The 27,291-nt window shown below is 41.9% G+C and overlaps 2 protein-coding genes across 4 annotated transcripts; one reads left to right on the top strand and one right to left on the bottom strand.

Moving 5' to 3' along the window:
* Positions 1 to 69: 69 nt before the first annotated feature.
* sfxn5a (sideroflexin 5a) lies at positions 70 to 16,642 on the top strand. Of its 3 annotated transcripts, none has more exons than XM_047341691.1 (14): positions 70 to 1,008; positions 3,309 to 3,377; positions 4,094 to 4,171; positions 4,367 to 4,393; positions 5,280 to 5,334; positions 5,825 to 5,850; positions 6,029 to 6,082; positions 7,019 to 7,075; positions 7,173 to 7,238; positions 8,603 to 8,693; positions 11,327 to 11,442; positions 11,601 to 11,686; positions 15,073 to 15,190; positions 16,484 to 16,642. In XM_047341691.1, the coding sequence occupies exons 1-14, from the start codon at positions 928 to 930 to the stop codon at positions 16,559 to 16,561; spliced, it is 1,002 nt and encodes a 333-aa protein (XP_047197647.1). In that variant the 5' UTR covers positions 70 to 927; the 3' UTR covers positions 16,562 to 16,642. The 3 variants fall into 3 exon arrangements, with proteins under 3 accessions (XP_047197647.1, XP_035023419.2, XP_035023417.2); XM_035167526.2 differs by lacking the exon at positions 70 to 1,008 and adding an exon at positions 1,451 to 1,636; XM_035167528.2 differs by lacking the exon at positions 3,309 to 3,377 and having other exon boundaries at positions 72 to 1,008.
* A 3,739-nt stretch (positions 16,643 to 20,381) lies between these two features.
* Positions 20,382 to 26,874, bottom strand: emx1 (empty spiracles homeobox 1). Its single transcript, XM_035167530.2, has 3 exons — positions 26,334 to 26,874; positions 24,180 to 24,364; positions 20,382 to 21,171 (listed from the first exon to the last, which is right to left on the bottom strand). Exons 1-3 carry the CDS (start codon positions 26,686 to 26,688, stop codon positions 21,004 to 21,006), a joined length of 708 nt encoding a protein of 235 aa, XP_035023421.1. The 5' UTR covers positions 26,689 to 26,874; the 3' UTR covers positions 20,382 to 21,003.
* Between the last annotated feature and the right edge of the window lie 417 nt (positions 26,875 to 27,291).

The following is a 27,291-nucleotide window of genomic DNA, read 5'->3' as shown; positions in this document are numbered from 1 at the left end:
TCTGATACGTGGCATAAGATCATCTTTAGATGGCCGCAGTATAAGAATGGATTATATTGATGGCAGCCCACACCCGTCTGTAGACCTTCCACATCTGGGGGACGGTAATGACAGTGTAGAGGTTGTAGCTCCTGATGTTGGTGTTGAGGTTGAATACCACCTGCCTGAAGAATCCAGCAGAAGATTACAAGAGGAGGATGAACGGGAAAATGAATTCAGATGGTGGGATGAATTTGATGACACTGACCCTGACAGTGACGACTCTGACGGTTATGACAGCGACGCCAGTGACCGTAATATTGACATTTGTGAATATGGTCCACTCAGTGATGCAGCTGTTGATTCTGTGCTTCCCAAAGAGGAGGAGCCCCTGCCCAGTCCATCTAGAAAAAGGCCAAGAGAGGCTGACACAGCAGAAGAACAGAGACCCTACAAAAAGTCAAGACGGTGTCGTGGGTTCGATGACAGCAGCATCAATACCGACAATGGTGGAAATGGTCCACTCAGTGATGCAGCTGTTGATGCTGTGTTTCCTGAAGAGGAGGAGCCCCCACCTGATCCATCTAGAAAAAGGCCAAGAGAGGCTGACACAGCAGAAGAACAGAGACCCTACAAAAAGTCAAGACGGTGTCGTGGGTTCGATTACAGCAGCATCAATACCGACAATGGTGGAAATGGTCCACTCAGTGATGCAGCTGTTGATGCTGTGTTTCCTGATCCATCTAGAAAAAGGCCAAGAGAGGACGATACAGCAATAGATGAGACACGCTACAAAAAGTCACGAAGGTGTTGGGAGTTTGATGAACTTAGCATCAATACTGACCATGGTGGAACTGGTCCACTTAGGAACGCAGCTGTTGATGCTGCGTTTCCCAAAGTGCAACCCTCGCCTGGTCCATCTAGGAAAAGGTCACGATACAGCAATAGATGAGACACGCTACCAAAGGCCGAAATGGTGTCGGGAGTTTGATGACATCAGCACCAACGACAACTACTGGGGCAACTACGGTACACACAATCGCTGATTAACGTACCGCAGAAGGTGTATCAGCGAAAAGGTGAAGTTCCTCCCACAGTTTGTGCTTTTCCTTAATATTATAAAGGTATGAGGAGTTAAGAAAATAAATTAGAGAGTTCAGGACATATTTCCCTTTTTTTAAACGACTGGTGGTTTTAGAAATACTTTGTAAATAAATAGTTTGGGATTGATAATAGGCGAATATGGGCGGCTTTGAGGGTGATGACATCACAAATTCTGTACTTTGACATTCTTTGAATGAGCATTCACGTGGCATTTTTTAAACAGGAAATGCCTTTTTCCAGTTTGTTGTTTTATTAGTTTTAAATCAGGCTTCGGCTGCACAGCACGGACGCGTTTCCTCTTTAAAAAAGGGCTTGAAAACACCGCGTGTTCTCCTGGGAAGTGTAGTTCTCTTCACCACTTCCCGTCCTGCGTGAGAAGCACGTGAAAACTACATTACCCTTCATGCAACGCGGTCGTGGATAACAGCTGATCGTCGGGTTCCAGTCTCAGGTGTTGGAGGGATTTTGTATTGTTTTTGCTTTTGAGACACAGACGCTGAAGAAAATGTCCGCACACCAGAGCTTCCAGTTCGGCAAGTCTCGTTTCAACCAGGTACCAGTTTAGTTTCTAACTCGTGTCACGTCTCAAACCAGGAAGTGAACTCGTGTGTCTCAACTGACTGTTTCACCCGCAGGAGTTTAACGTGTGCTACGGTTTTAAATGTAATCATGTCATGTTGTTTTCAACTATGTACTGTGTGTTCTCCATTTGAAATGAGTTATTGTTGAACCCTTTCAAAAGGAGAATTTCTGTCAACAATGACAGACAATAAAGTATCTATCTGTCTCACTCTGTGTGTCTCTATGTCTCACTGTCTGTCTCACTCTGTGTGTCTCTATGTCTCACTGTCTGTCTCACTCTGTGTGTCTCTATGTCTCACTGTCTGTGTGTGTGTCTAACAACGTAGTTCAGGTGAGAAACTTTTATAAACAGTCTACACTCCGTAAGTCAACATTAGCTTTACTATGGTTGGTTCCATGATTATACATAGAAAGAGTTTGTTAAGAAAAGAAGAAGAGACATTGTTACAATTAAACAAACCAACGTAAAATAATAAGATGCATTGTTACAGTTAAACAATCGATACTTTGTTCGTAAATAACACATTTTAAAACTGTAGAAATGTTGCTTTTCTGTGTGTTTTAAGCTTCTCGATCTGTTTGGACATGAAAGTTCATGAACCTGAGTGAATGAGTTTAAAGTTCAAGTTGTTGAATGTAATTCATACAAAAGGCTCAAATAACCTTTTGGCTCCTGCCAATGTTCTACAACACTAATGTATAAAAACTGTAGAAATTTACCCTCTTTAAATAAGGAGGGACGACACGTCTCCACTTCCTCCTGTGGAACAAAAATGAAGTCAGCCGTCAATCATTACGTTTCACCCTGTTTTTATATCATCGAATAACTAATCATTATCAGAAATGCAAACACTTGAACGAACATGAGTGTGGTAAGAACTACCGATAATGACAGAAACCATCTTTGGAAAAAACCTTTTTAGTTTTTTCTCATGTTCCATCCACTAACATGGATGAGGTTCGTGACCTTTACTGCAGTCGAAAAGCTTTGGCTTCACTTTTTGTGGAGCTGTCGCGTCGTCCATCTTTATTTACATTTTTCAAACTGAGAAATATAATTTAACAGATGTGTAAAACTATTCCTTCCATCCATATGTTCAGGAAATAACAAGACGCTGCCTTGAGTCACAGAGCAGATTTTCATCCAAATTAACAGTTAGTGTAATTAAACTGGAGTTGGGGGGGGGCCTCTCAAGGCTGAGTGGTGCGCTGCTGTATTTCCAAATTATTATTAATTATTCCTTATGCTCGGTAATGAATAAATGACGGGAAGGTGTTTGTGGTGCAGTCATCATAGGAAGTAATTGCAAATGGTGCGAGTCGATTTGGCTCCTTTAGAAGATAAGGAACAGTTAGCCGGAGGATTAATGAGGAGGCTCCACCTGGTGCGTGGAAACAGCTGTGGGATCAGCTGAAATCTGCCTCGCTCCCGACCCAACAATCCACAGTCTCATTCACTTTCTTATCTTATTATTGTTAGATTCTCTGAACTTTTCCATCCCAGCTCAGATATTCCTGTGATTACTCGTTGAAATTGAAATTTTTTAAGACGACCTAATGCGTCTCGTGACTCCTGTCTCGCTGGTGATGTGTGTTTTTCAAGGTTTCTTTGTCACCGTCGTGTGCTTTCTGTTTCTTTTTAGAACACGTTTTTTGGTCGCTTCAGACACTTCCTGGATGTGATAGACCCCAGCACCCTGTTTGTGACCGAGGTACACAGACTCATTCATCCCCTCTGCCCAGGGGGTTGTGTTTTCTGCCCATGTTTTCTGGTTTTCAGGCCGTTCTCTCTCTAAACGCCGTGCGGCTCTGCACATCCTGACGTTTCCCCCCCGGGCTCGGCTGTGTTGTGATAATTTTGCTCACAGAGTCTTCAGCGCTGTGGATCTCTGGGTAATGAAGCCGTTAGCAGGCTCCTTGGTGACAGTAATAGTGGGAGTAGCTCCGAGGATGTGATGAGGTGTGGACAAGTGGGGCAGCTGTGATGGGTGGAGAGAGTGTACACGCACACACGCTCACACACAGACACACACACACACACACCTTGCACCCTACTGGGCCAGGCGTAGCCTCAACTTGCCCCTAATGACGAGAGGGGAACAGGGATGGATGTGATTTAGCAAACGATCTCACACACACACACACACAAGCTCATTAGAGCAAATTGGGCCACATGACCTTGTATTCAGCTCAACATTAGACAATGATAACGCCACAGAAAGCCGCTCATTACCTTTTAGCAAACTCATTTGTCGACTGGAAATCAGCATGAAAGTTTTAGTGAAGCGCAATTACTGCAAGTTGAGCTGTGCAGCATAAACAGCAGAGAATACCAGGAAGTTGTCATCTGAGCTCGGTAAAAAATCAGAAGGAGAAACTGTCCTGACTTCATTTTTTACACTATCTTTTGTTTTTTGGGTCAATTCAGAGACGACTACAGGAGTGTGTGGCGCTGCTTGATCGTTTCAAACAAGGAACTCTGCCTCCCGGAGTGACTGACGCTCAGGTAAAGACTCACAATCTTGACTCGAGTCTTTGTGGTCTAAGTTAGTTGACGAGTCAGAAAAGAAAGGATCTCTCCACCAAATGAATACCCTCTCTATGACTTCAGAGCAGTTTACAAGTTTCTTCTTAAATAGACCAATAAATGCTTTTAGATATGTTTTTAATTTCTTTACAATGTTTTTCTGTATCTCTTCAGCTTTGGAAAGCCCAGAAAGTAAAGCAGGTAAGATGTTTGATCACTTTCCCTCTCAGTCACTGACAAACACAAGCTGCCACAGCAAGCAGACGGGGGGAAGATAGTGATCTGAAGTGTCAGTGAACGAGCAAACAAATCTGACAGCGCTCCTTTCACCTCATCTCAACGGTGACCTGTTTATACAGCAAACATGCAGCAGAGTGAAACATGGAGACGCTGATTTGAAAAATTACTGAAATGATGAAGCAAGAACAAAAACAAATCCAACAGTAAAGCAGAAGAGTCGATTTGACCCCAGTGCCAATTAGCAGCATGAGAAGATTTCTGCAAGTGAATGAACTGCAGGAGTCAAAGCAACAGAAGATTCTATTCAATAACATATCGACAGACAATAATATCATAATTACATGTGTGATCAATCTGATGTTTATGATCAAAAAAAACATTATTAGTACTTGTATGATATTGAACCTTTTTTAACCTTTCTAGAATTGATCCACAGCTTTAATATGTTCATGTGATGAACAATTTAAACTTTTTTTTTATTCACATTTAGAAAACACTCAAATCTCAGTGATCATTTTCTCCTCATGGTGTATTAAATACATCTCTAGTGATATAGTTATAAAGTGTAGCCTAATTTTTGAATCTTTATATTCAGTCTATGATTGACTTAAATCAACACAGCAAAAAAAAAACAAAGTCCCAGTGCACATACACATTTTCAGGAACCTGAAACAATCCACTTTAACTTCACATAGATCTTATTATTTAGTTTTGAAGAACACGTAAAACTCCCATCAGCTTTTAGCCCAACATCAAAGCTCTTCTTCTTAGTCTGTTTGAACTTAACTAACCCAAATCATCCTGCACTCGTTATCGTCTGACTCTGATCATTATGTGCTTATTACAGGCCATCATCCACCCTGACACCGGGGAGAAGATCCTCATGCCCTTTCGGATGTCTGGTACAGTAGCTCGGTGTGGAAGCCCTGGGCGAAGCGGGGCCTTGTTATATGGTCCAACGTGGAGGTGTCGTTCACCCTGGGAACTGTCACATCTCCACGGGGCTCTTCAGGTTGTCTCTGGCCTGTAAAAGGTCAAACTCAGCAGGGCGCTGATTAAAATCCCTCTCCCACGGTGACGGAGAAGTTCTGAATAAGCAAGCAAACACGATCATTTTGGTCCGGTCTCAAAGTCTCACCGTCATAGACAGGAGCGATTAACTTGTTACGGCCGACATGGAGTTCTATATGTGCAACACGGATCGTACGTGGCCGCAAAATCTGTCAGACCTCAACATCGCAGACTTAGCGAAGAGAAACGGAACTGATGTGTTTCTAAATGTTAAAGTCATTTATAGGAAAATCTCTTTACAAAGATTAGAAATATTACAAATCATAAATGAGCAGAATGACCTCAAAGCAAACAATGATGACACTCGCTCTCTTTTAATAGGTTACATTCCATTCGGCACCCCAGTGGTAAGACTTCTTTGTTCATCTTCATATCTATTGTAACTTCACCAAAATAAGGCTGTGAAGAAGTTTATCCCACTGCTACATATTGTACACTGACATGAATCTGAATATATATATATATATATATATATTTATGTATATTTTTCTTTTAATCTAAGTGTACTATTTTTTCTTTGTGCAGGTTGTTGGCCTCCTTCTCCCAAATCAAACATTGGCATCAACTATCTTCTGGCAGGTAAACACTTCGGTCTTGACCAGCGTCCACCTACTGATTCCACAAACCTCCGTCTGTCTGTCTGTGGCAAAATCATTACGTTAAATATTACTAACATTAGAGTAAACAGGCAAAATCATTGACTATAAAATCTTCATTGCAGATAAACCAGGTAGGATGAATGTAGCCTCGGTAGCATTGAGCATTGCAACGGGCAGTGCACTGGTGATATTATAAAGAAAATGTCTTTAACTCGATTGAATTAAACGTATTTAGTCATCGGGACAATATGTTCCTGTAAATCTTCCAGTGTTTGTCAGCCAGACAGTTTTCAACACCCGCCCGGTGCCAACACGCTCTGAAAGCAGTGAAGTGACAGTTTGAGAAAAACAAACATACGACAGTAAGATGCCAGCGTGAAAACAAAAGCCACAAAATTAGCTTTCAGACGATATCGTACCACAATATGAAGCGATTCGTCAGCTTTGATAAAATAATAACATCCGCGTTAGATCCACTTGACAATTTTGTAAGTTTAACACATTCGTTAAAAGGTGTGTTTATGTCATATCTTGTTGGCAGTTTCCTCTAAACACATTTTTAAGGATAATCAAATGTCACAAATCTGGTTTTGATGTAAAGAAACTGATCGCTATACTGCAGGTGTGAGATGAAGAAGTCATTGTCTAGATTTCTGTGATTTAACACAAAAAGGCTCAACTATCAGCTTCTCCTGCAGCTTTCAGTGGTTCCACTCCCTCGAGGGATCCTTGCGATTAAAGCTCGTAATGAAGACGTGTGTTTACCTAAGATCCAGAATGTTCAACTCATTATACGAAGACACGACCTGTGATCTGACATAAGAAGCTGGACGTAGCACCTGTCATCATAGACATTAATAACTTCATCAGCGCACGAGAAGTTTATCCTCTGTTGACTCTCCCTTCTTTTCCACAGTCGTTAAACCAGAGTCACAACGCCTGCGTGAACTTCTGCAACCGCAACGCCTCCAAGGTGACGACAACTCCTGGACAGATCCCATGTGTATGAACGGGTGAATGAGGCTGAGCCCCGTTAACTGCTGTCACATTGTTTTACACTCTCACTTCAGCCGGCTCCAGCGTCCAAGTTCGTGCAGGGATACCTGGGAGCCGTGACGAGCGCCGTCTCCATCGCTGTGAGTTCAATGTGACGTCACACAGCAGCAGCTGAGTCACCTACTGATCCATTGTGTCAACTGGTCCATCTTTTAAAGCTGGGGTCGACCAATATGTCATATCTGTGTCCGTGTAAATCTGTATGGACACGATATCTATCCATCCATTGATTGATTGAGTGATTCTTCTTTTAAGTCTCTGCTAAAATCATAGTTTTTCCGGAAGGCATATTCCTGAATTAACTTGGGCTGCCAGGTTCTTATTATTATTCTGTAATATTGATCAATATTCTAATTATTATTATTATTATTATTCAAAAATACTAATAGATTATACCTACATATACACTTATTGGTTAATTTATAATAATAATAACATTTATAGATCACTTTTTAACACTAAGTACAAAATGCTGAACAAGAAAACAAATGTTTAAATTCAGAGGGAAGTACATTATTATTGTTTGTAATAATAATATTGTACTTACATACTTGTACTTCTACTTTGTGTTGAAAAGTGCTCTATAAATATTATTATTATAAATTAAGCCATATTCTGTTTTTATATGCATGTATAATCTATTAGTACTTATATGCATGGTCATTTGTATTGCACTTTCTAACCTTTCTAACTAAGTTATTATTATTATTATTATTATTATTATTGTATTGTTGCTCCCAACATTTCCTGAATGTTATTAATCTGGATTTCTATAAATACTTTATTTTGGTTAAAAAACTCAGATGTCTTCAATTATTTTGACAGACAAAGGGAGAAATTTAAAGACGTTGAATCAACCTGTCGTGAAAATACCAGTTGATATCACAATTTTCTGACCTTTTTTCCATTAAAGACTCGTGTTTAAATAGCATAATACACCTTCACACACTTGCCTGACATGGGGCTCAAACCGAGCCAATTACTGGTCCGGCCGGGGGCTGATCCGGCTGCTGCTCTCAGGCCTGACAATGGAAATAGCCGGAGGAAAGAAAGGAGGAAAAAAAAACGTGGGGTGTCTGGAGGGCGGAACGACAAACCAGGAGGGGGCCAGGAGCTCTCCAATTAAACGTCCGCTCCGGTGACGGACCCCTGCCATGCTGCGGAGAGCTGCAGGCTGCAGTTGGTGTTTTATTAAAGACGCGTTGCACCTCGATCGCAGCCCTTAGTGGTAATACACGGGGGAAGTCACTCATTTAATTGTTTATGCACAGAAACACACATTATGGTCAGTTTCTCCCGTTTGTGACACTCACACTTTTATTTCCCTGCTCGTCTGAGCTAAAAAAAACAGATTTCATGGTTTCAAAATATGATCAAACGTGGGAAACCTTTGTTTTTGAATTTGTGATTCGTCTGCAACTTGTGTGCGTTTTTTTTTTTTAAGGTTGGGTTGAACGTGTTACTCCAGAAAGCAAATGGCTTCAGCCCAACAACCAGGCTTTTGGTGCAGAGGCTCATCCCCTTCCCAGCAGTGGGTGAGTTCAAAAAGCTCCATGAAACACTGCACCAGTTCAACACTGAATAATGTTGTCAGTTCAAACCTGTGGATTTGCTCTAGTGTTGAACTAACGGATCAAAGTAGGAGGATCAGTGGCTGCAAATATTCGTATGTAAATTAGCATGTGAGCTGTTAAGTGTTAACATCTCATTTTGTATGTATTAAGCAATATTGTCAGTAATGCAACGTGTTAGAAAAGTCTTAAGTCTTAATGTTATTTAATGTTTGCACTAGATGACTGTCAGTGTCATCGTTCATAAATAAAGATGGACGACATGACAGCTCCCTAAAGTGAAGCCAAAGCCCCCCTGGTGGCTGGCTGTAGTATATGTCATAAACCCCACCTCCTCCATGTTCGGGGATGGGACATGGACCAAACAAAAATGTCGAAATACACGTTAAATTAAATTTTCGCAAAGATGATTTCCGTCATTTTAGGTACTTCTTATCACACTGAGATTTGTGTTAATTTCTCCAGTAGGTTTGGTATAGTTTGTTATTTGATTGACAGCTGATCAAACACTGATTTGAATTTTAATTAAATTGGATGTTTTGACACCTATTTTCTCCCGTAGCGCTTATTCTCGTCATGATGCACAAAATTAAAAGAAATTCATATATTACAAATGTAGTGTGTACTTCTATACCTGCTCTGATCTTTATTAATCTCTGTGGCTGAGCCGCTTGTTTCGCTCTGCTCCTCCGTCCGTTTTCCTCCGACTCGTTCTGGGAGCTCAGTCTTTCAGACGTGTGTGGAGCCACAAAGCTGATCCTCATGTCGCTCTCTCGCAAACACACAGTCGCACCCAGGGGTATAGACCCGTGTCCCAGAATGCCCCAGGCTGCTGGCTCATAATTAAATTGTTTGCCTGCCCCCCTTCCTTACCATGGCGGTTCTTCTAATTAAATCAACAGGTTTCTACAGTGCAGCCTTTGCCTGGTAATTGGCTGCTTGTTAGAACTCTGCTGCCGCAAACAAATTGGATAATTACCCCTAAAGTGGCGTCTATGTCAAGGCCTCATTTACCTGATTTCTGTTTGTTCATTGTTGTTGCTGCCGTTGTTGTGGTAGCCCCATATAAAAGGTAATTAAAACGGCTAATTGAAGCGAGTGAAAGCAAAGTGCTGTTTGAATTTTCACCCGCTTGATTATGTTTGCTTACTTAAGGCTAGATTTATTTGTAATAACCTAATCAAGCAGCGGCCTGTCATTCAATTAGATGATGAAGACCTTAACGGGAGGAAAAGCCGCGCTGCCATAAATTTATGGGGACAATTAATTGCTTGTCTTCTGAAATTATTCGTCATTATTTGTGATATTTAGGAAGTAATTATGTGAAAAGTTCTTGGATTTCCGTGAGTGTACAACCAGGTATTAGGTGACAGTTGGAATATACAGAAATGTAATTATTTCAAATAATTACAAATTAAATCCACATATTTCAGCATTTAGCTGCACAGACTTAATCACTTCAGTTTTATAATTACTTTGATGCCTTTAATAATTAAATTACAAACAGGTTTTTACATTTTTCACCTGTTTTATTGTGGTATTTGTTTTTCCTTTCCATAATTCTACTATCTGTCCCTCTATTAATTGTACAAAAAAAAACCCTTGTAGGTAAAAAGAGCGATTTGCTCAGTCAATTGAATTCGCTTCACAAAGCGACCTGCAGCCTGCAGCTCTTAGTCAAGATAAGTCTGAACGCTGTTGTCTTAAATTAAAAAGGCTCGCGGCGCCAACATTAAACTCTAAAATGAGTTTTTCTTATTCCTATTAGAGTCAAGGAGAAAGGATCATCTATATTAACATACATTTGTGTTCATTTTGGCTCCCGTGAATAAATCCCAGGGGAGCGGCGCTGCTGTTTGTTGCTCCGTCAGTCACCTTGGTTACGTTGTCCGTCGCTGATTTGAGTCTCAGCCGACGTGACGCTTGGTTGGTTTGTGAAGAACGACACAAAATGACTGTGATGTACAATATTTAGACATTTTCTGTGAGTAGAGGAAAAACAGGTTCAGTGTTTTGCAGACACAATGTTAAAGAAAGTGATAAAACAATTGCGGGACCCAGAACAAAATTTATTTCCAGACAGCAGCTGAAAATCATCAGATAGATCCAGATTTTTATTTACCAGTCCCCCGAAATATCCCTGAATCCCTTCATCAAGATCCATGAGTTGTTTCCTGTGACATTGGTGAAAATATGTTATAAAATATTTCCTCAGTGTGATGAAAGGTTTCTGGATCCGCTCCCTTGTTTGGATCCAGGGCAAAAACTGAATGGGTTCTGTCACGTGCGACACACATTCTTCATATAAGCCGTCAAACCCATTATCTCATGGTTATGAAATGATTATTTTGTCAACTGAAAATATCGTTGTGATCTTTGTATAGTTATTTAATGATACATCCTCTATCCTTCCATAAAACTCCAGTTCAGTCAGTCTGGTGAATCTTTAAATACCCTCCACAGTACGCATCTCCAGTTGCCTGCTTGTCTTGCACCCGACCTGGAGGGTGAAAAGACAATATGCTCATTGGTGAAACTACTGAATACGTGCGTTTCACTTTGCTCCTTTTTTAAAAAACGTTCTCACGTCTCTGCAGCGAGTGCAAACGTCTGTAACGTGGTGCTCATGAGGCACTCGGAGCTGTCGGAGGGCATCAGCGTGCTCGACGACGAGGGGAACGTGGTGGGAACATCCCGAGTAGCTGCCAAGCATGTGGGTTGATTTACTCTCTAAATATCTGGTGTAAAATTATCCTGTGATTAACACTCTCATGTTGGTAAATACAACAGTGTAAATGACAAGGTATGAAGTTCACACCTAAGTAGGACTTGTTTAAACATGTTGCTTTATGATTTTTTTTTTTACAACAGGCCCTTATGGAGACGGCCCTGACCCGAGTGGTGCTGCCCATGCCCATCCTGCTGCTCCCTCCACTGATCATGTCAATGCTGGAAAAGTAAGAAACGCTTCATCACTTGATATTTATCATTCAAACGTTGGAAGAGTTTCGAGATTCGAGGGTTTTTGACGATAAGGGGCCTCAGAAAAACTCTGAGCTTTCTGCAGATGAATTTGAACGTCAGGTCTCTCGGTTGAACCTTCAGGACATTTTCCTGTTGTTGTGCAGGCAAACTTGATTTCATGCCGGAACACGGCCATCAATCGTCGACAGAAACATTTCTTTAACATTGCCAGAGAATAATTCATGGATCTTGATATTTAAGGGACTGATCTCTATGAACGTGTGTAATTTGATGTGGCTTGATTGAGCTGTTCTGTTTAATTGCTGTGGGGCTGTTGGGCCTTGGCAGTTGTCTGTGCGCTGATGAATTTCTTTTCCCATCCTGTGTTGCAAAATTTGCTTTAATCCACAGTTTCTTGTCAGCAAGAAGTCTGTTATCAACTTTATAAAGTCGCTTTTTTATTTTAAAAGGTTAATAATGGCTTTAATGGCATAATTAAAGTGGCGTTCTCATATAATAATCAGATGAATTCCCACATGCACATGAGTCCTGAACGACAATTGACAATGGAAAAAGTATCTCAGCTTCGCAGATCGCTTTGTCCTCAGAGCTGCTGCGGTTTGATTGACCCACGCGCTCGCTGATCCCTCTCCACCACCGAGATTCAGCGCTGTGCGATGCGACTGTAATGATCTCTTAATGATGCCATGTGTTCACGTGGACGCCCTGGGATCGAGGGCCTCGCCGTGCCTGCAGCGTGCCGAGGAATGCGGCCATCTTTGTGAACCCCCCACTGCACTTGTCCCGACTGCTCGAGTACGCGGGCTCCGGCGGCTCCGGCCAGCTGCCCAGGTGTGTTTGGGATTCCTGGCTGGGGAGGGAGGGAGGCATGGGGGTGTGAGGTTGACTTTGGTTGCAGGTGAGTAGTGCTGAGTTATCCTCCATGTCAGCTCGCCTTCACTGGCTCTCAATAGAGCGAGAACAAGGGGAGAGCGCCGGGTCCCCGGGCGGCCCCCCAATGATCGATGACACCGCTGAGAGCAGGTTCTGTCCTTTATGTGCTTCAGCAGCTGTGAGAGGCTGCAGGCCCACAAGTGGATTAACAAGCATTTAGCTCAACAGCCTGGTTCCACAAGTGGAAATCCCATTCGTTTTCTGAACAGACATTTTGATTACCAGCCATAATATTATAACCATCCGAGGTAGACTCACCACAAACTACCAAACAGTGATATTTGCTCCACAGTCGGCGTGATATCACGTAACGTCTCTGATCGGTGAGGCTCGCTGTTTTCCATGGAAATGTTTGCCACGATCGCGGAAATCACGCCAGCTACGATCGGATGGTTCAGCGTTTCGTTACGTTTACCACAGAGCGCCCAGGATTTCTTACCTTTTAGTGATGCGGTGGAAAAGGTTAAATTCAAGAAGAAGCGCTGGAAGTTGTCAGAAATGGATCATCCGCAATGGTTTATGGGATGTGTAGTTTCTTGACTCTTAAAAATAATTCACATGTACACAATACACCTTTTTTCCCCCTGTTTTCCAGATCCAGACAAAGGATTTACTTACATTGCGATATAGGGTGTGTTTTTTTACATTTTCACCAATTTCCCAAGAAGTAATTCATTGATCATATGCAGGCGACTGATATCTGAGATGGTTTCTTGATTTGGGCCTTGGCACAGGTGCTATTCTGTTTTTCTCGTAGATGTTTTGGTCAGAAAAAACAAACTTCTGCAAGTAGAACTGCAACTGCTGCTGTTATCAGGTCATGATGGTGGTTTTTATTCACTGGCACGTTGTTGTTTCCATCTTTGAGACAACACCCGTCACCGGTGAAGCTCCAGGCTTCTTCCTGGTGCATGTAAACAGTTAAACCTGAGTAAGACCTCAGCCCATGTTATTCAGATCACGTGAATTCAGTCAGTATTGCATGAAATTATCATTAATTTGAGATCAACTCAAAATTTTCACCTGATTTGAAGCTTTTCAAACTCGCACTTGTGCCCAAACCTTCTCACATATCTCACAACCTGCCTCTTCTCTCTCTAATCCAGTTCCCTAAAGTGTGTGTGTGTGTGTGTGTGTGTGTGTGTGTGTGTGTGTGTGTGTGTGTGTGTGTGTGTGTGTGTGTGTGTGTGTGTGTGTGTGTGTGTGTGTGTGTGTGTGTGTGTGTGTGTGTGTGTGTGTAAATGTGTGTGTGTGTAGCCTAATTAAACCATGGCAGCCATATGTGTTAATGAGCTCCCTCATTAGGCAGTAGCTCTCCTCGTTAGGGGGAGAGGCGTCGCTGGTGGAGGAGAGACGGAGCGGCTCGTTCTCAAGCTCCTGCTGCGTTCGCTGTCCCACACACTGAAGAGGGGATTATCCTACGAAGGGCAGCGAGGAGGGAGGAGGAACACGGGCTGAGAACAGAAAATGTATTTCTGGAGATGTCGGGCAAAACGTAAAAACGCACTTAAAACCCCGTCGCTTAACAGAGGAAACACATTTCTTGCAATTTGGAAAGGGAGTTTGTGATTGAAGCACCATACAGATAAAAGGGTTATTTTACCAAATGAAAATTGGTGAAAATTCTCTAAAGTCTTTCCTGGGAACACATCCAGTGTTATTTAGGGAACAGTTCAGTGTGTGGTTGTTTTAATCGTCTGTTAAAAGGGATAATGCAAAAACTACTGAACCAGTGTTCTTGAAACCTGGTGGAAGGATGGGATGCGAGCAAAGGAAGAAACCGATACACTTTTATGTAGATTTCATGAAGGGGTCAGATGCAAGGATTTTTTTCCCCCACTTTCTTTAACATTGTTTTTTGATATTTTTGTGAATTTCTCAAGAAATAACGCTGAGAGATCTTTAGGAAAAATATCAGACCTGCAGATCGTAAGCTGCGAGCTTAAAGAGCTTAAAGTTCATAAAGAGATGCTGTTAAATCTGTCGTGTTATAGCCATTTTGTGTTTTATATCATTTTCAAATTTTGAGAACTTACAGATGTACAAGGACTGCATCAGTCCCTCTGCATCTTTATTATTAAACGATTATCTACCTCATTTCAGACTGTGGGTTTAAGACCTTTAGCTGCAAACATTCGTGACTTTTATTTGTCGTGAAGGTTTGATATTCATCCATTTGGTCTGAACTTATTTGCACATATTTGTTATTCCTACCTAATTGGTTGAGTTGCCCGCGGTCACTCTTTTATTATTGTTTGAATTGGTTGTTTTCTCTGCAGATGGTTATTTTCCCTGATGACTGGCGCTATGCTAACTGCTAACGCTGTAGGTCCTGTGACGTTTGAGTGGACAGTGTATTGAAATGTGTGTGTATCTGTAAAGTGGGTGACGTGAACGTGTGTCTCCGTCGTCTGTGTCCCACCAGGCTTCCTCTCCTGCAGAGGCAGCGGAGGCTCGTCCTGCCCGTCCACAGTCTGGTGTGTCTCGCCGCCTTTGGCCTGGCTCTGCCGCTCGCCATCAGCCTCTTCCCGCAGATGTCCCAGGTACGTCGTCCTTTAAGAAAAACATCTGTCCTCTTCGGTCCAACACAACATTATTTAATAAGGAGAGATTGTTATTATTCATATTTTGGTGTTAAGGGACCTTTGGAGCTTCTGCGGGGCAACAATCAAATGTCTGGATTCTATTTATTGTTCATCATTTATTTTGATAAAGTCTCTGTTCCTGCTGATATTAAATAATTAGTTTGTTCTGTGATACTTTTACAATCAGCAAGTTTCATGACCAACACAACAGGCCTGATATCAGATGTCTTGTATTTCCACCACATTTAGAGCCTGTGTGTTTTACCTCCCTGATGCTCAGAGTAAAAACAGTCAGATTAAATCATTATTTAACGTCTTATCTTCTCATATGCCGCGCTCCTTTTCTTCATTCTTCTCTTTACCTCTTTAAATGATGATTCTTGGCCTCAGATCTGCCACGACTCTGGTTTCAGTGACTGATTGACTCTCCTGACCTCTTAAACGTTTCCCATCGAGCCTTACGGCGGCTCCCTCCTAATGAGGCGTAGCCCTCTGAGACGTAACCTGCTCTGTTGTGATCTGCCCTCCGTCTCTCCTGCCTTCCGATGCCGTCCAGGCTCCCAGGCTGAGCTCTGACTTTAGCCTCGCTCGGCTGCGTCGCTCTTCTCATTAACTGGCTGCGGCACGATATTGTTTTTCTCCTCCGTCTCTCTCTCTCTCTCTTTGTCTCCCCTCTGCCAAATCACTTGCCGACACAAGCCAAGCAGCTCTGGCTTTAAAATGTTTAGGATTTAATTACCGCTGGAAATAGCTCAGACAGCCATATGGCAAAAAACTTCAGACATATGTGCCACCAACACGGAGGGGCCTGTTTTTCTCTCAAGTCCCTTTTTTTGCACTTTCGCGAGGATAGAAAAAAATGAACTCCCCAAAAAGCAACATGAATGCCCCGCTCCCCTGGACCCCCTGCCTACTCAATTTGTCCCACTTCCCCATTTCACACCTACCAAGATGTCTGATTAGGATTCTGCCGACAACTCCAACAGCCATCTGTCTCTGGTTCAAATATTAGGAGCTTCAAAACCTCAAATTAGACTGTAATCTGCCAAATTGTCTCTCTTTGCACATTAGCAGTAAACACAGAACATTTCAAGTCTTTAGTTACGAATGAAACTGTTTCAGATCTTTACGCCGCCGCTCATATAGACGACTGTGGACGTATCGTAACCGTGAACTTGTCATATCTGACAGTCGTGTGCCAAACATTTCCTCTTGCGCCGTTGACCTTTTTGTTCGGCTTGATTCCCGCAGATCAGCGTGACTCGGTTAGAGCCGGAGATCGCCATGGCAACAGATGGTCCGATGGTGACATACAATAAAGGCCTGTGAGTGATCTCTGCGGCCCGACACATCACGACAACCCGCCGCTGCTCAGCATTGTTCAAGCTGCCGGTGAACGGAGGACGGTAAAAAACACGTTTCCACGGGAGCAGAAGTTCACCCGTGTTATTTACGGCAAGATAGTGTTTGTTAACCGAGAAGTAACGTGATGACGAATTGTGATTATTGAAAGTCATGACACCTCAGAAAGTTCCAACATGGACACTTGCCAAAGAAAATAATAGAAGTGAGGCTCTGAACATGTTTATGGACGACGTGTGCTCATCGTGTTGTTTGATCAGCTGGAGGGAAGCTGGATAGTTCAGTGAACTGGCTCTGTTTTGTCTTTCTCTCTTTCTCGTTACTAAGTACAGATTCATTTGAACAAACACGGGAAGTAGGTGGATTAAAACGGGAGATGGGAAAAGTCTAATTTATTGTAATTGTGGTTTGGGTTGTGTATAAACAGTGTGACTGAAATAAGGGTAAATGACATGAATGTATTTTTGTGAACTCTTTAGAATTCAGGGCTTCTTATCAGTTTTTTGGCTCCGGACCTGTTAACGTGAAGAAACTCGGTCTCCTTGTGACCTCATATGTGTCAGACTACATGTAACATGTCAGAGAATGATTTTCACCTCTCAGATTGTTTCACAGGAAACATTTTGAGACGCCTGAGCGAAGTAAAACTGTTGCATCAGGAAGAAGTAAACTTAAAGCAAAGTCAGCAATAGAAACTTAACTTCCAGGACTGATCCTGAATCAAATGCTGGAAAACGGTTTTAATGGTTTAACTAGTTTTGTCAGATGTCAGGTAACAATGTAGTTGTCACTGTTCTATGATTTCAAAAAAAAAAGTTTATACAGCAAATTGTGAACTTAGGAACTGTATTAAATCCTCCAATTATAATGTGACTTTTTTTAGGTGACTTCAAATCCCAGTATTTGCTTTAGCTTCTTCTAACTGAAATCACGTGGCTCTGTTGCTCTTGTGCAGTAAAACGTGTTAAAGTGCACTTACACACATTTTTATCTTGATAATTATGATGATAAATTGTATTTGTCTGGCGCTTTTTGAGGAACTCAAAGACACTTTATTGAAATAACGACTAAAAGACACTAAAGATTAAAACGTTATTATTGTCGCACATGGAAAGCAGTTCTGAAGAGGTCAGTACTTTGCCCTTTGAATACTGTGTGCACACAAATGCATCATGAGGATGTCGTAAAGTCAAAAAGAAGATTTGCTTTAGAAATGTTTGAAATCGTTGTCTTTAAAAAAAAAACCCCGCTGCTCTGCCTTTTGTGTGTCTGTACTTTTGTCTATATAAACGTTCTTGTCCTGGAGTATCTGTTGTCGGGATCTGTGTGATTAGTATGTTTGCACAGTTGCCGGGGGAACGCAGCACGCTAGGCTGCGATCTCAACAAGAAAGCACATGTAGGCTGGAAGCTGCTGGCGCGTGACTCAGGTGAGACAAATAACAACTAAACACTGTTCACAAAGCAAACCGGTGATTATTGATGCATTATTATCAATAAAAATATTTTTTTATATTTTTCTGTGGTATCAGTTATGAGCAGTTTTAAACTTAAAATGTTCCCTCGCTATGTTTCAACGTTTAGTCTCACATATTCCAATAATAATTCAAACTAGCTCAGGGTTTTTTTTTGTGCAAAGAATGGTAATTTTACAATGATAAGTTTTGAAATAGTAATAGACATGTTATTGAATAATTTAATTCAAGGTCAAAAAAGTATTAAACAGTTGAACGGAGATGATGCCCCCCCCCCCCTCAAACAGAGCCCCCTTCCCAATAATGCTTTTGTGCCATGTTTGTAATCAAAGTGCATTTCCCACCGATAACATAAAAAGTAAGACAAAAGAAAACAGAGAGAAACCATCACACACACACACACACACACACACACACACACACACACACACACAAATAAAAGTGGGCTCAGGAATAACAAACCATTTTTCCGACATAAGCTGAAAAAGGTGATTTGTGCATGTTTTAAGTTACGTTTGTCTCGTTTGTGTCTTTTTGTTGCAACCTTTGAACAAAACAACACTAGAGACATTTTTTAATTCTGTATAACTTAATTTTTTTTTGGCATAATAAATCTCCCCTGATCTGCAGGAAACTACTTTAATTGCTGTGAATTGTGTGTAAATATCTCAAACTAGTTAATTTTAGCAATGAGCCGTGTTTTGTCATTTCCAGAATGATTATAAACGAGTCTGTCAGTCAGTAATTAGTCTGTCATTTGTAATTCAGAGTGTTTACTCCTCCTTACAGTAACTGAAGCAACGTGTGTGTGTGACAACTGTGACCTCACTGCATGATTTATCACTCAACAAGCTTATTTTTTTTATAACCAGCCCTGAAACGCACTTGTCCTGTTATTTGAGGAAACCGAAAGGCTTCTGTCTTCTTACAGAAAAACAACCAAACCAAACAACAGAGATGAAACCAGTCTTTGTGTTTCACGTGACTTCCCCGACACCTCTGCAGCAGCAGCGGGGATCTGTCGGCTCCTTCCCCCACCTTCACGCCGCGCCGCTCCCTCCACAGAGACTCTTGTTGTTCACGGCGGATTCCCGCTCTCGTCCTGAATCCTCCTCTCTGCTGACTCAGGCGACGGGAGACACGGTGTTTAGGGAGACGGGCAGGATTTTTCCAATTAACTGTTTTCCTAACAGACGACCGAGGGGGCGCAGCTCTCGTTAGTCGTGCGGACCTTTTACCTAAACTGCCCGAGATGCGATTGGCCTCACGTGTTCGTCAAGTCAAGGAGACGGTTTCAGGCCTTTTGGGGTCACAATGAGCTGCTAGTGATGTTTATTTGCACAATAAGGAATGCTGAATGTCCCTCCGCTGTGTATTTGCACCTGCAGTGAGTATAGGATGTCCTGGAAACTCAAAACAAGGCCTGTGGCCCCTCTTGCAACTGCAGATGTCTGACGTATTGTGTGCGGCTTCAGGTGAGACCACTGCAGCATCGTCTCTCTGCCTCTTAACTTTCAAAACATCAGGGTCAGGGCTCAGCTCTAAAGACTCGGGGTCATTAGGAGGAGATTCCTTCCGTTCCTCCTGACAGGTGATTATTACTGAGGCAGTTAGTGAAAGGGCCGCCACACAACAACAACTACTTCTCCTCTTTTTTTTCCGAAGTTGGGCCCTTTGGATGGACATGAATTCCCCCCCCCTCCTCCCTTCTGCAGGAATTCAGAGGAAATACCGGCTGATAAGTAAAACACCTGACACCTGTGCAACCGTCCTGCAGCATTCCTGACACCTCAGCCTCAATCACTGGTTCCCAACACAAGGAGAAACCCTCCTGAGGGGTCGTACTCTTCAAATTGTTCCTACGTCTCTTTTGGTTTTCACATTTTCTTGGATGGAGGGATTGTTCAGCTCTAGTTTTGCGTCACCGAACTCCCTGAACATGGAAAATCCCTCATTGACCTCCTCTTGGAGCTCGTAGCCCGGAGCATCTGCAGGTTTGTCCTTCCAATCAAACACTACAGCAGCATGTTTCACACTGATTTGCACATGCAACTTCAGCCAGCGAGGAGCAACTCATGAGTGGAACCTGCAGCTGGTTGGAATGAAAACCTGCAGACCTTTGTTCCCATCAGAGAAATGTTTTTTTATTTCTAAAGCATAATTTTTGTAGTTGCACTTTCTGCTTGAAAAGTAATGAAACCTTCAGACATTCAACTCGTGGAGATGTCATCCGTCGGTGACAAATGTGGCACGGCAGACGAAGCACATGGCTGTGAACTTGCTTTTATTATATGGCACGACTCGCCCCCTGACTCCAGAGGCTTCTCATCTGTCCCAGAGTCATGCACAGCTGGCCGCGAATCGCTGGAATGACTCTCAAGTCACAAAAACAAATCACGCAGAGACAGAGTTGGTGCTTTTCTTTTGACACATGCTTCATTTCCTGTCCTTGTTCCCGTGGCCTGTCCTCCGACTCGTGGAGTAGAAGTGTGCGACAACACGTTATTTGTCACTTGGGGAACATGTTTGAATGAACATGGTGCACAGGTGGCGTGAGCAATGAGGTGTTAATGACCTAAGCAGGTGGTAGAAACAGCTTTAATGAAACAAATAGCCTCTTTCAGAAACAACCTTTTTAAACGTGGCCTATGTACAATTTAAAAAAAAACAAAACAAAACACTATGATAGAGGTTGACGTTGTTTCTCGAAACGATGGAAGAATCTCTCCTCGTCCAGTCTTTAAATATGATGCTTTTCCCAGTGTCACAGATTACAGCATCTCACAGAAGAGATGTTTAGTCCGTGTGTGTGCGGGTGTGTCGTTCTCTAATGTGTCTAATTATACTTAATAATATTACATAATAAATAGTGTTGGTCCTCTGGTGCGTCAGAAGGGGACGCAGGGTTCGGGGCAGCGTCGTTGGACAGAGGGTTTTAGTCCTCTGAGGTCACGTCAATGTCCTCGGAGCTGGCCTGCTTGGTGGCGATGCGCCATCTGTTGATGTGGTGGTTTCCCTTCTTCTTCTGCTGGCTGTCTGGTCCCTCCTCCTCCAGCTTCTGTCGCTTGTACTTGGTCCGTCTGTTCTGGAACCACACCTTCACCTGGACGGAGGAAGAGCGACGCACGCTGTTAATTCACCAGATGCAACTCAAAAAAAAAATCATCCGACAAGGGGGACATTTTGACTTCTCACACGGGTGTAGCATAAACTGTGTTTTGGTTCCAGGGCCTCGGACCTCCGCCAAGAAGGTTGTGTTTACACCCCTGTTTGTTTGTTTGCTTGTTTGTTTGTTTGTTGGTTTGTTTGTTTGTGTGTAAGCAAAAACTACTTGACGGATTACCCCAAAACCGACGGAGCGATGTCGTACGGGTCAGGGACGAACCCCATTTGATTGTTGGTGCAAATCCGGGTCAGGGGGAGGATCCAGGAGCTTTTTAGCATTGTTTGACATTATCACTGTTTTCCCAGGGATTGATTGGTGAAAGAGATCAATCATATTTGTCGTGACATCTGTGAGCGTGTGCAGCTTGATTTGAATTTAATGATGCTATGCACTCTAATGCCATTCAGGGTTTAAAGGTCCGGACTTTAGAATGTAAAGTGCCTTGAGATGATGCATGTTGTGATTCGGTGCTGTGCATATTGAGTTTAAATTGAATTTATTAAAGTCTGACAATGAACTGATTTAATTTCTTTGACTAAATGTAAGAGAATTGCAGAACAGCACAAAACTAAAAACCTGTTGTCTCCAAATGTAGAAGGGAGGTTTTCCCTCTGATCAATATTCTAAACAATGTTATTAAACATAGAGAAAAACAGCAAATCATCATATTCGAGAACCTGGAACAAGAAAATCTTTGGTATTTTTTTCTTGAAAAACGATTAACGATGAATCTTTTATCAAAACAGCTGCCGACTACATTTCTTTCTTTCACCTAATCAATAAAGTATCTTATTTTTTTCAACTATCTGTGATTTTCCTTCTCGGACAAATTAAACAATATCTGTCGGTACATGGCAGACTCTTTAAAATCTAAACAAAATGATAATGTCATTTGTACAAAAATATTTTAAGAATGTATATAATTATCATTTGCTCGAACATTTGATAACATTTACCCCCATTAAACTTGACCTTTTTCTTTTAAACAATTCCACACAACCTTTTTCCTCCCTCGCTGCTCCTTCCCTCATTTATGCCTTTTATCATTTTCTCCTTCTTCATCGTGTTCCCCTGCAGGATGCAAAAAGCTCATAAACTGCTATTTAAATCTTAAGTGTTAACCTCTCGTGGAATTCACGAGTGAAAATTGCGTTACGGTAAAAGGTCACCGAGCTGAGCAGCGTCCTGACGGGCTCATGTTGCCGCTGTGACCTTGGAACACGAGCCCCGGCTGAGTAACTTATATTTGTCAGGATAGATTTTTTTTTTTTTAAATAGCAACGAGCACCGGGCTTCGTCCGATCAGCTTCTTCCACGCTGGTGCCGCTCTCTCTCTCAGGCCTCGGGGAAGCTTCACCCGGCCAGAAGCATGTTTACTCCTGAAGAGCCCTGATGTACAGACGCCAGGAGCTGTTCTTTTTGTTATGGGAAATAAATTGATAGTTACTTTCCCAAGTGCCTGAGGGCTAATAACCGATCCTCCGCAGAGGTGGAGCGGAGTTTGATCCCCGTTTGGAATTGAACTGATCCTCCTCTGTGTTGACGTGGCTGCATTCTTCACCGTTTCTTTACCAGCTGATGGAGACTGTGTGTGTGACGGGGATCGTCTCACAACTGACCAGGTCACACCTACACGGTCATCTATATTTGTGTGGTCTCTTTTACTCATTGCAGTTTTGTTGCGATAACTTTGTGCGAGTTAATATCCAGTTGAGCTTGTGCGTCACTGACTGACACAGAACCTGAAGCTGCATTGCTCCATGTTGCTGAGTCGGGGAAACCTCTCGTTTTATTGCCCATTAGGCCTAATTGATACCCAGATAATGTGGCCTCATTAAACTTGAGCATCAATAATATTTACACTTCGTCCTATAGCAGGGATTGAACACCTTCAAGACACTTCACTCACTGAGCTGTGTTTGGGGAGAGGAAGAGAATATTTAATGTATCTTTAAAGTACTGTGCTGCAAACTGTGGGTCTGATAAATAACACTGCAAGATATGCAGGTACCTCTACAGGTAATTTAAAAATGTTCTTTTATTATCATTGTAACAGACTGAATATTAATATTAGAGCAAAAGTATTCAGTTGATTCCTTATTTGTAATTAATGATTGTTTTAATATTATAAATTTAAATCGCTCTCGTTTAAGTAAGAATTGAAAACCGGTCACACATATGTTATCAGTACTAATAATCAGCTTTCTATATTTTGAAGTAATTTGATGATCACAGTTACCATAATTTTATTTTTTATGATTATTATCCTTTTACAGAAGATTTTAGCTTCATTATTTTAAGGATGTTTCCATTTTGCTTGATGAACATCAACAGAAACTATTTAAACTCAAAATATTATAGATAGTTGAAATTATGAACTATCTATTATTTCCATTTCCACCCCTTATTTACTTTCAGCATAACTCTTATGGTCCTTTGACGATGAGTAAATTGTTGAAATATTAAGCTAATTTTTCTCAAAGCGTTAATATTCCCGCCACTTTTGTTTTTATCAGACTAATAGTTTACGCTTTTAGTTGTTGTGTTATTGCGACATTTGAGACTACCGTGAACAAACTCTCTGAAATAACTGAGTTAAAGACAGAACTTGTCAGTAATGGAGCCGCGAGACAACTTTTAAACTCTTAACAGTTAGTAAGAGCCAGTGAGATTTGACGTTGAAGTGAGAAGATGCTAACTAGCCTTCAACTTCACCTTTGTTGTCCCTGAGGGGGAGATTTGTTTTGCAGCCTCGCAAAAAGAAAGAAGAAGAAAAAAGCTACAAACTTTAAATAACAGGAATACATCACATAACAGAAAACCTAGAGCTTGTAAAACCATCAATAAAACCAAGTAAGACCCTCACCAGTCACCAGGAGTGAACTGGGACGTCACGAGCCTGCGATGGTCTGTTGAGTTAAAGAACAACATGTCCAGAGACTCACCTGTGTTTCAGACAGACTCAGGCTGTTGGCCAGCTGCTTCCTCTCGGCTCCCACCACATAGTGGTTCTTCTCGAAGGCTCTTTCCAGCCGCAGCAGCTGGGACGGGGAGAAGGCCGTGCGGATGCGTTTGGGCTTCCGGGCGAAGGGACCGTGGAGCAGGAGACTGTCCTGGGACACCTCGTTACCTGGAGGACAGAACAGCCACATCAGGGGGAGGAGGTGACAACACAGCACCAACAACAGCATGAATCAGACATGAATCAAACATGAATCAAACATTAATCAAACATGAATCAGAGTGGACACTGTGCACTTTGTCTCTTATGGACTTAATCAGACTTTTAATAGTTCTACTCTGAGTTTAAAAACTAATAAATGAGTGAAGCTGTTATTATACCAGGATAATGGAAAGAAAAGGTCATAATAGTAATTATAATAATTGTTATTATTATTATTATTATTATAAGTAGCATTAGTAAAATGACCTGGTATAGTTGTAAATAATGATGCCATTTATATTTGTTCTGTTCTGTTTCTAATTCCAAGGCAAATTAAACAAATTAGTTGTATTAATAGTATGGTTATAATATTATATTTGTACAAGTAAAATGACATGGTATTGTAGTACATAATGATGCCCTTTATCAGACATAAAATATTTGTACTGTTCAGACGTTTATTATCCTGCAGGTGGGAAACTTGACATGCAGTTATGTGCACAATATTAAAGATAAACCAGGTAATAATAACATTCATCATAATTTACATTATTAATAATAATCATAATAATATGTACATGAATATTAAAATAGGTATTTTGATATGTTCCTAAAATGTCTCCTATATTAAACAACGTGCAGCAGCGAAATATCTCTACCGAAATTACCAAAATTAATAATTAACTTCCCATTTCACACCGATTATGAAAAGATATAGAAATGGTGAAAATGTCTGAAAAATACTGAAATATTTTCCAGCGTTCATCTTTTCATGTAAACCCGCGTATTTCAAAGCCTTTCACGCACAACGAGCTGACCCGCACGTTTTAACGCATTCGGAGACATTGAGTTTAGTTTAGGAGGAAAATGTTTTAGTGAAAATATTTAACAAATCATCTCAAATATTCTCTGTAATTAATTTGAAAATCTATCAAACACATTTCATATTAAATGGAATTTAATACCATTTAAAACCTTTTTATATTAGAGAGAAGGTGAAGATTCGAGAACGCCACGTTTATTATATTATTAAAATATATTTTTTTAAATATAATTTATAATTATTGCGAATCATCTTGGGATGTTAATCAGTAAACTAATATTGTAATTACATCCAACTTCAAATTTGTAAATATAGTCTAATGGTTTATTCTGATAATTTACGGACACGTTATAGATTTACATCGTTGGCATCGTCTTTATTATAAAAAAATGCATTTTCTGGAAATAAAGTGCAGTTTGTATGAGATGTTTCTACTGGTTAATAATGGCGCTGAGGTTGTTCTGGTGTTAATCACTGCAGATTCGATTCCTGATATTAGTTTCTCTCCATCCTTTCTTATTCTCGTTCTGTTGAAACGATCCTCGTGGGGTTTTATCTGTGTGGATGTTGTTCTGCGATAACACGGCAAAGAAACTGTGGTTTGACCTGAGGCGAGTTTTCATGTGTGAGGGACGAAAAAAAGAAAATCAACATCCGCGCTTATCTGGCGCTGCTGAGGTTTCCTGAGGAGCTGAGAGTGGGAATGTGAGAGCATCCTGCAGCCAGACCTTATATCCTTTATTTATACTGTATATATATATATGTATATGTATACTTAGCCTTTATATTTACTTATCATTTACATATATATAAACCACCTATTCTATATTATCTGTGGCTGCAATTTACTGTTCAACCAAGAAATATTTTAAACGTTATCTAAAAGTTCTTATTTTGAAAATACAAAGACTTGGGCTTACTTTATGAATTATGAAAAGTTAATATGGCTTTTAACTAGATATCTATGTTTGTGAAGCACTTCTGTAAATAGAGTTGTATTATTATTATGAATCCACACACTTACAGTTTTTAAGGTGACCTTTCAGGGATAAATTCAGTTTTCCAGGAGTCTCGTCTTTTAGTGAATTATATTTAAATGTCCACCACGCTTACCCTGAAACCTGTGTCCGAAGAACCTGTTCCGTAGGACCCAGGGGTAGAAGTTGAGCGGGTCCCGGTGTTGCGTCCCGAAGAAGTGCGGATGCTGGAGGTGGGGGCCCCCGAGCTGGTGGGGGGACACGGTGAGGGAGGGGTGGTTCACCGCATCCGGGAACACCAGGTCCGGGCTGTGGTACAGGGACCTGGCCGCCGGTGGAGGAGCCTGGTACCCGTTCATTAAGGCGTCTGTCGCCGGGTTGGAGTAACTCAAAGCCGTGGGACGGATGGGCTCCTCGGCCGCGAGAGGATGCTCCTTGGCCACCAGAGACTCTATCGTGAAGCAGCGCTTCCCCGCAGAAGAAAACATCATGTCTCGAGAGAAATGGAAACTAGAAAAGAGAGATAATCGGTGCTCCTTCCTCTTGTGGCTCCGGTGTCAGTGATGCATGATGCGCACGGCCGGTGTGTGGAGGTGCTGCTCCGGTGGAGAAGCTGCTGCAGAACTCAACAGTGCTGCAAATTGCCCTGATCCATGGAGGCTGTGCGCACTCGGAGCGTTTCTGTGCACAAGTGCGCACCGAGGAAACGCGCCCGGGAGCTTCCATGGATCCTGACGCAGCGCAGGCGGAGAGCTGATTGGAGCAGAGCAGCTGCCAATAGGTCTCCGCAAGTGCGCGCTCCTCGGATCACACGCAGAAAGGGCAGCTTAGTTACTGGGGCACGCTGGGAAAACATGTGTGCTCCAATTAATGGCTCATTGCGAGTCCGCGCTCGGCCCTAATGTCTGGGTTTCTGAGGGGGAACAATCCGCCGCTGGGGGTGAGAAAGTTCCACTTATTGTGTCGGAGGCGTTTTCTGCTGCGGTGTCGATGTTTGGAGCCACAACAAATGAATCTTGCGCAAGAAAATGACTCGTGGAGAGAAATGGGATTCTTCTTGTTCACCCTGTAGTGGCCGTGTAGCACTTAGGCCC

The sequence above is a fragment of the Hippoglossus stenolepis genome, chromosome 10 (genome assembly GCF_022539355.2).
Source record: "Hippoglossus stenolepis isolate QCI-W04-F060 chromosome 10, HSTE1.2, whole genome shotgun sequence".
Lineage (NCBI taxonomy): Eukaryota > Metazoa > Chordata > Actinopteri > Pleuronectiformes > Pleuronectidae > Hippoglossus > Hippoglossus stenolepis.
This window is presented reverse-complemented; position numbering and strand designations above follow the sequence as displayed.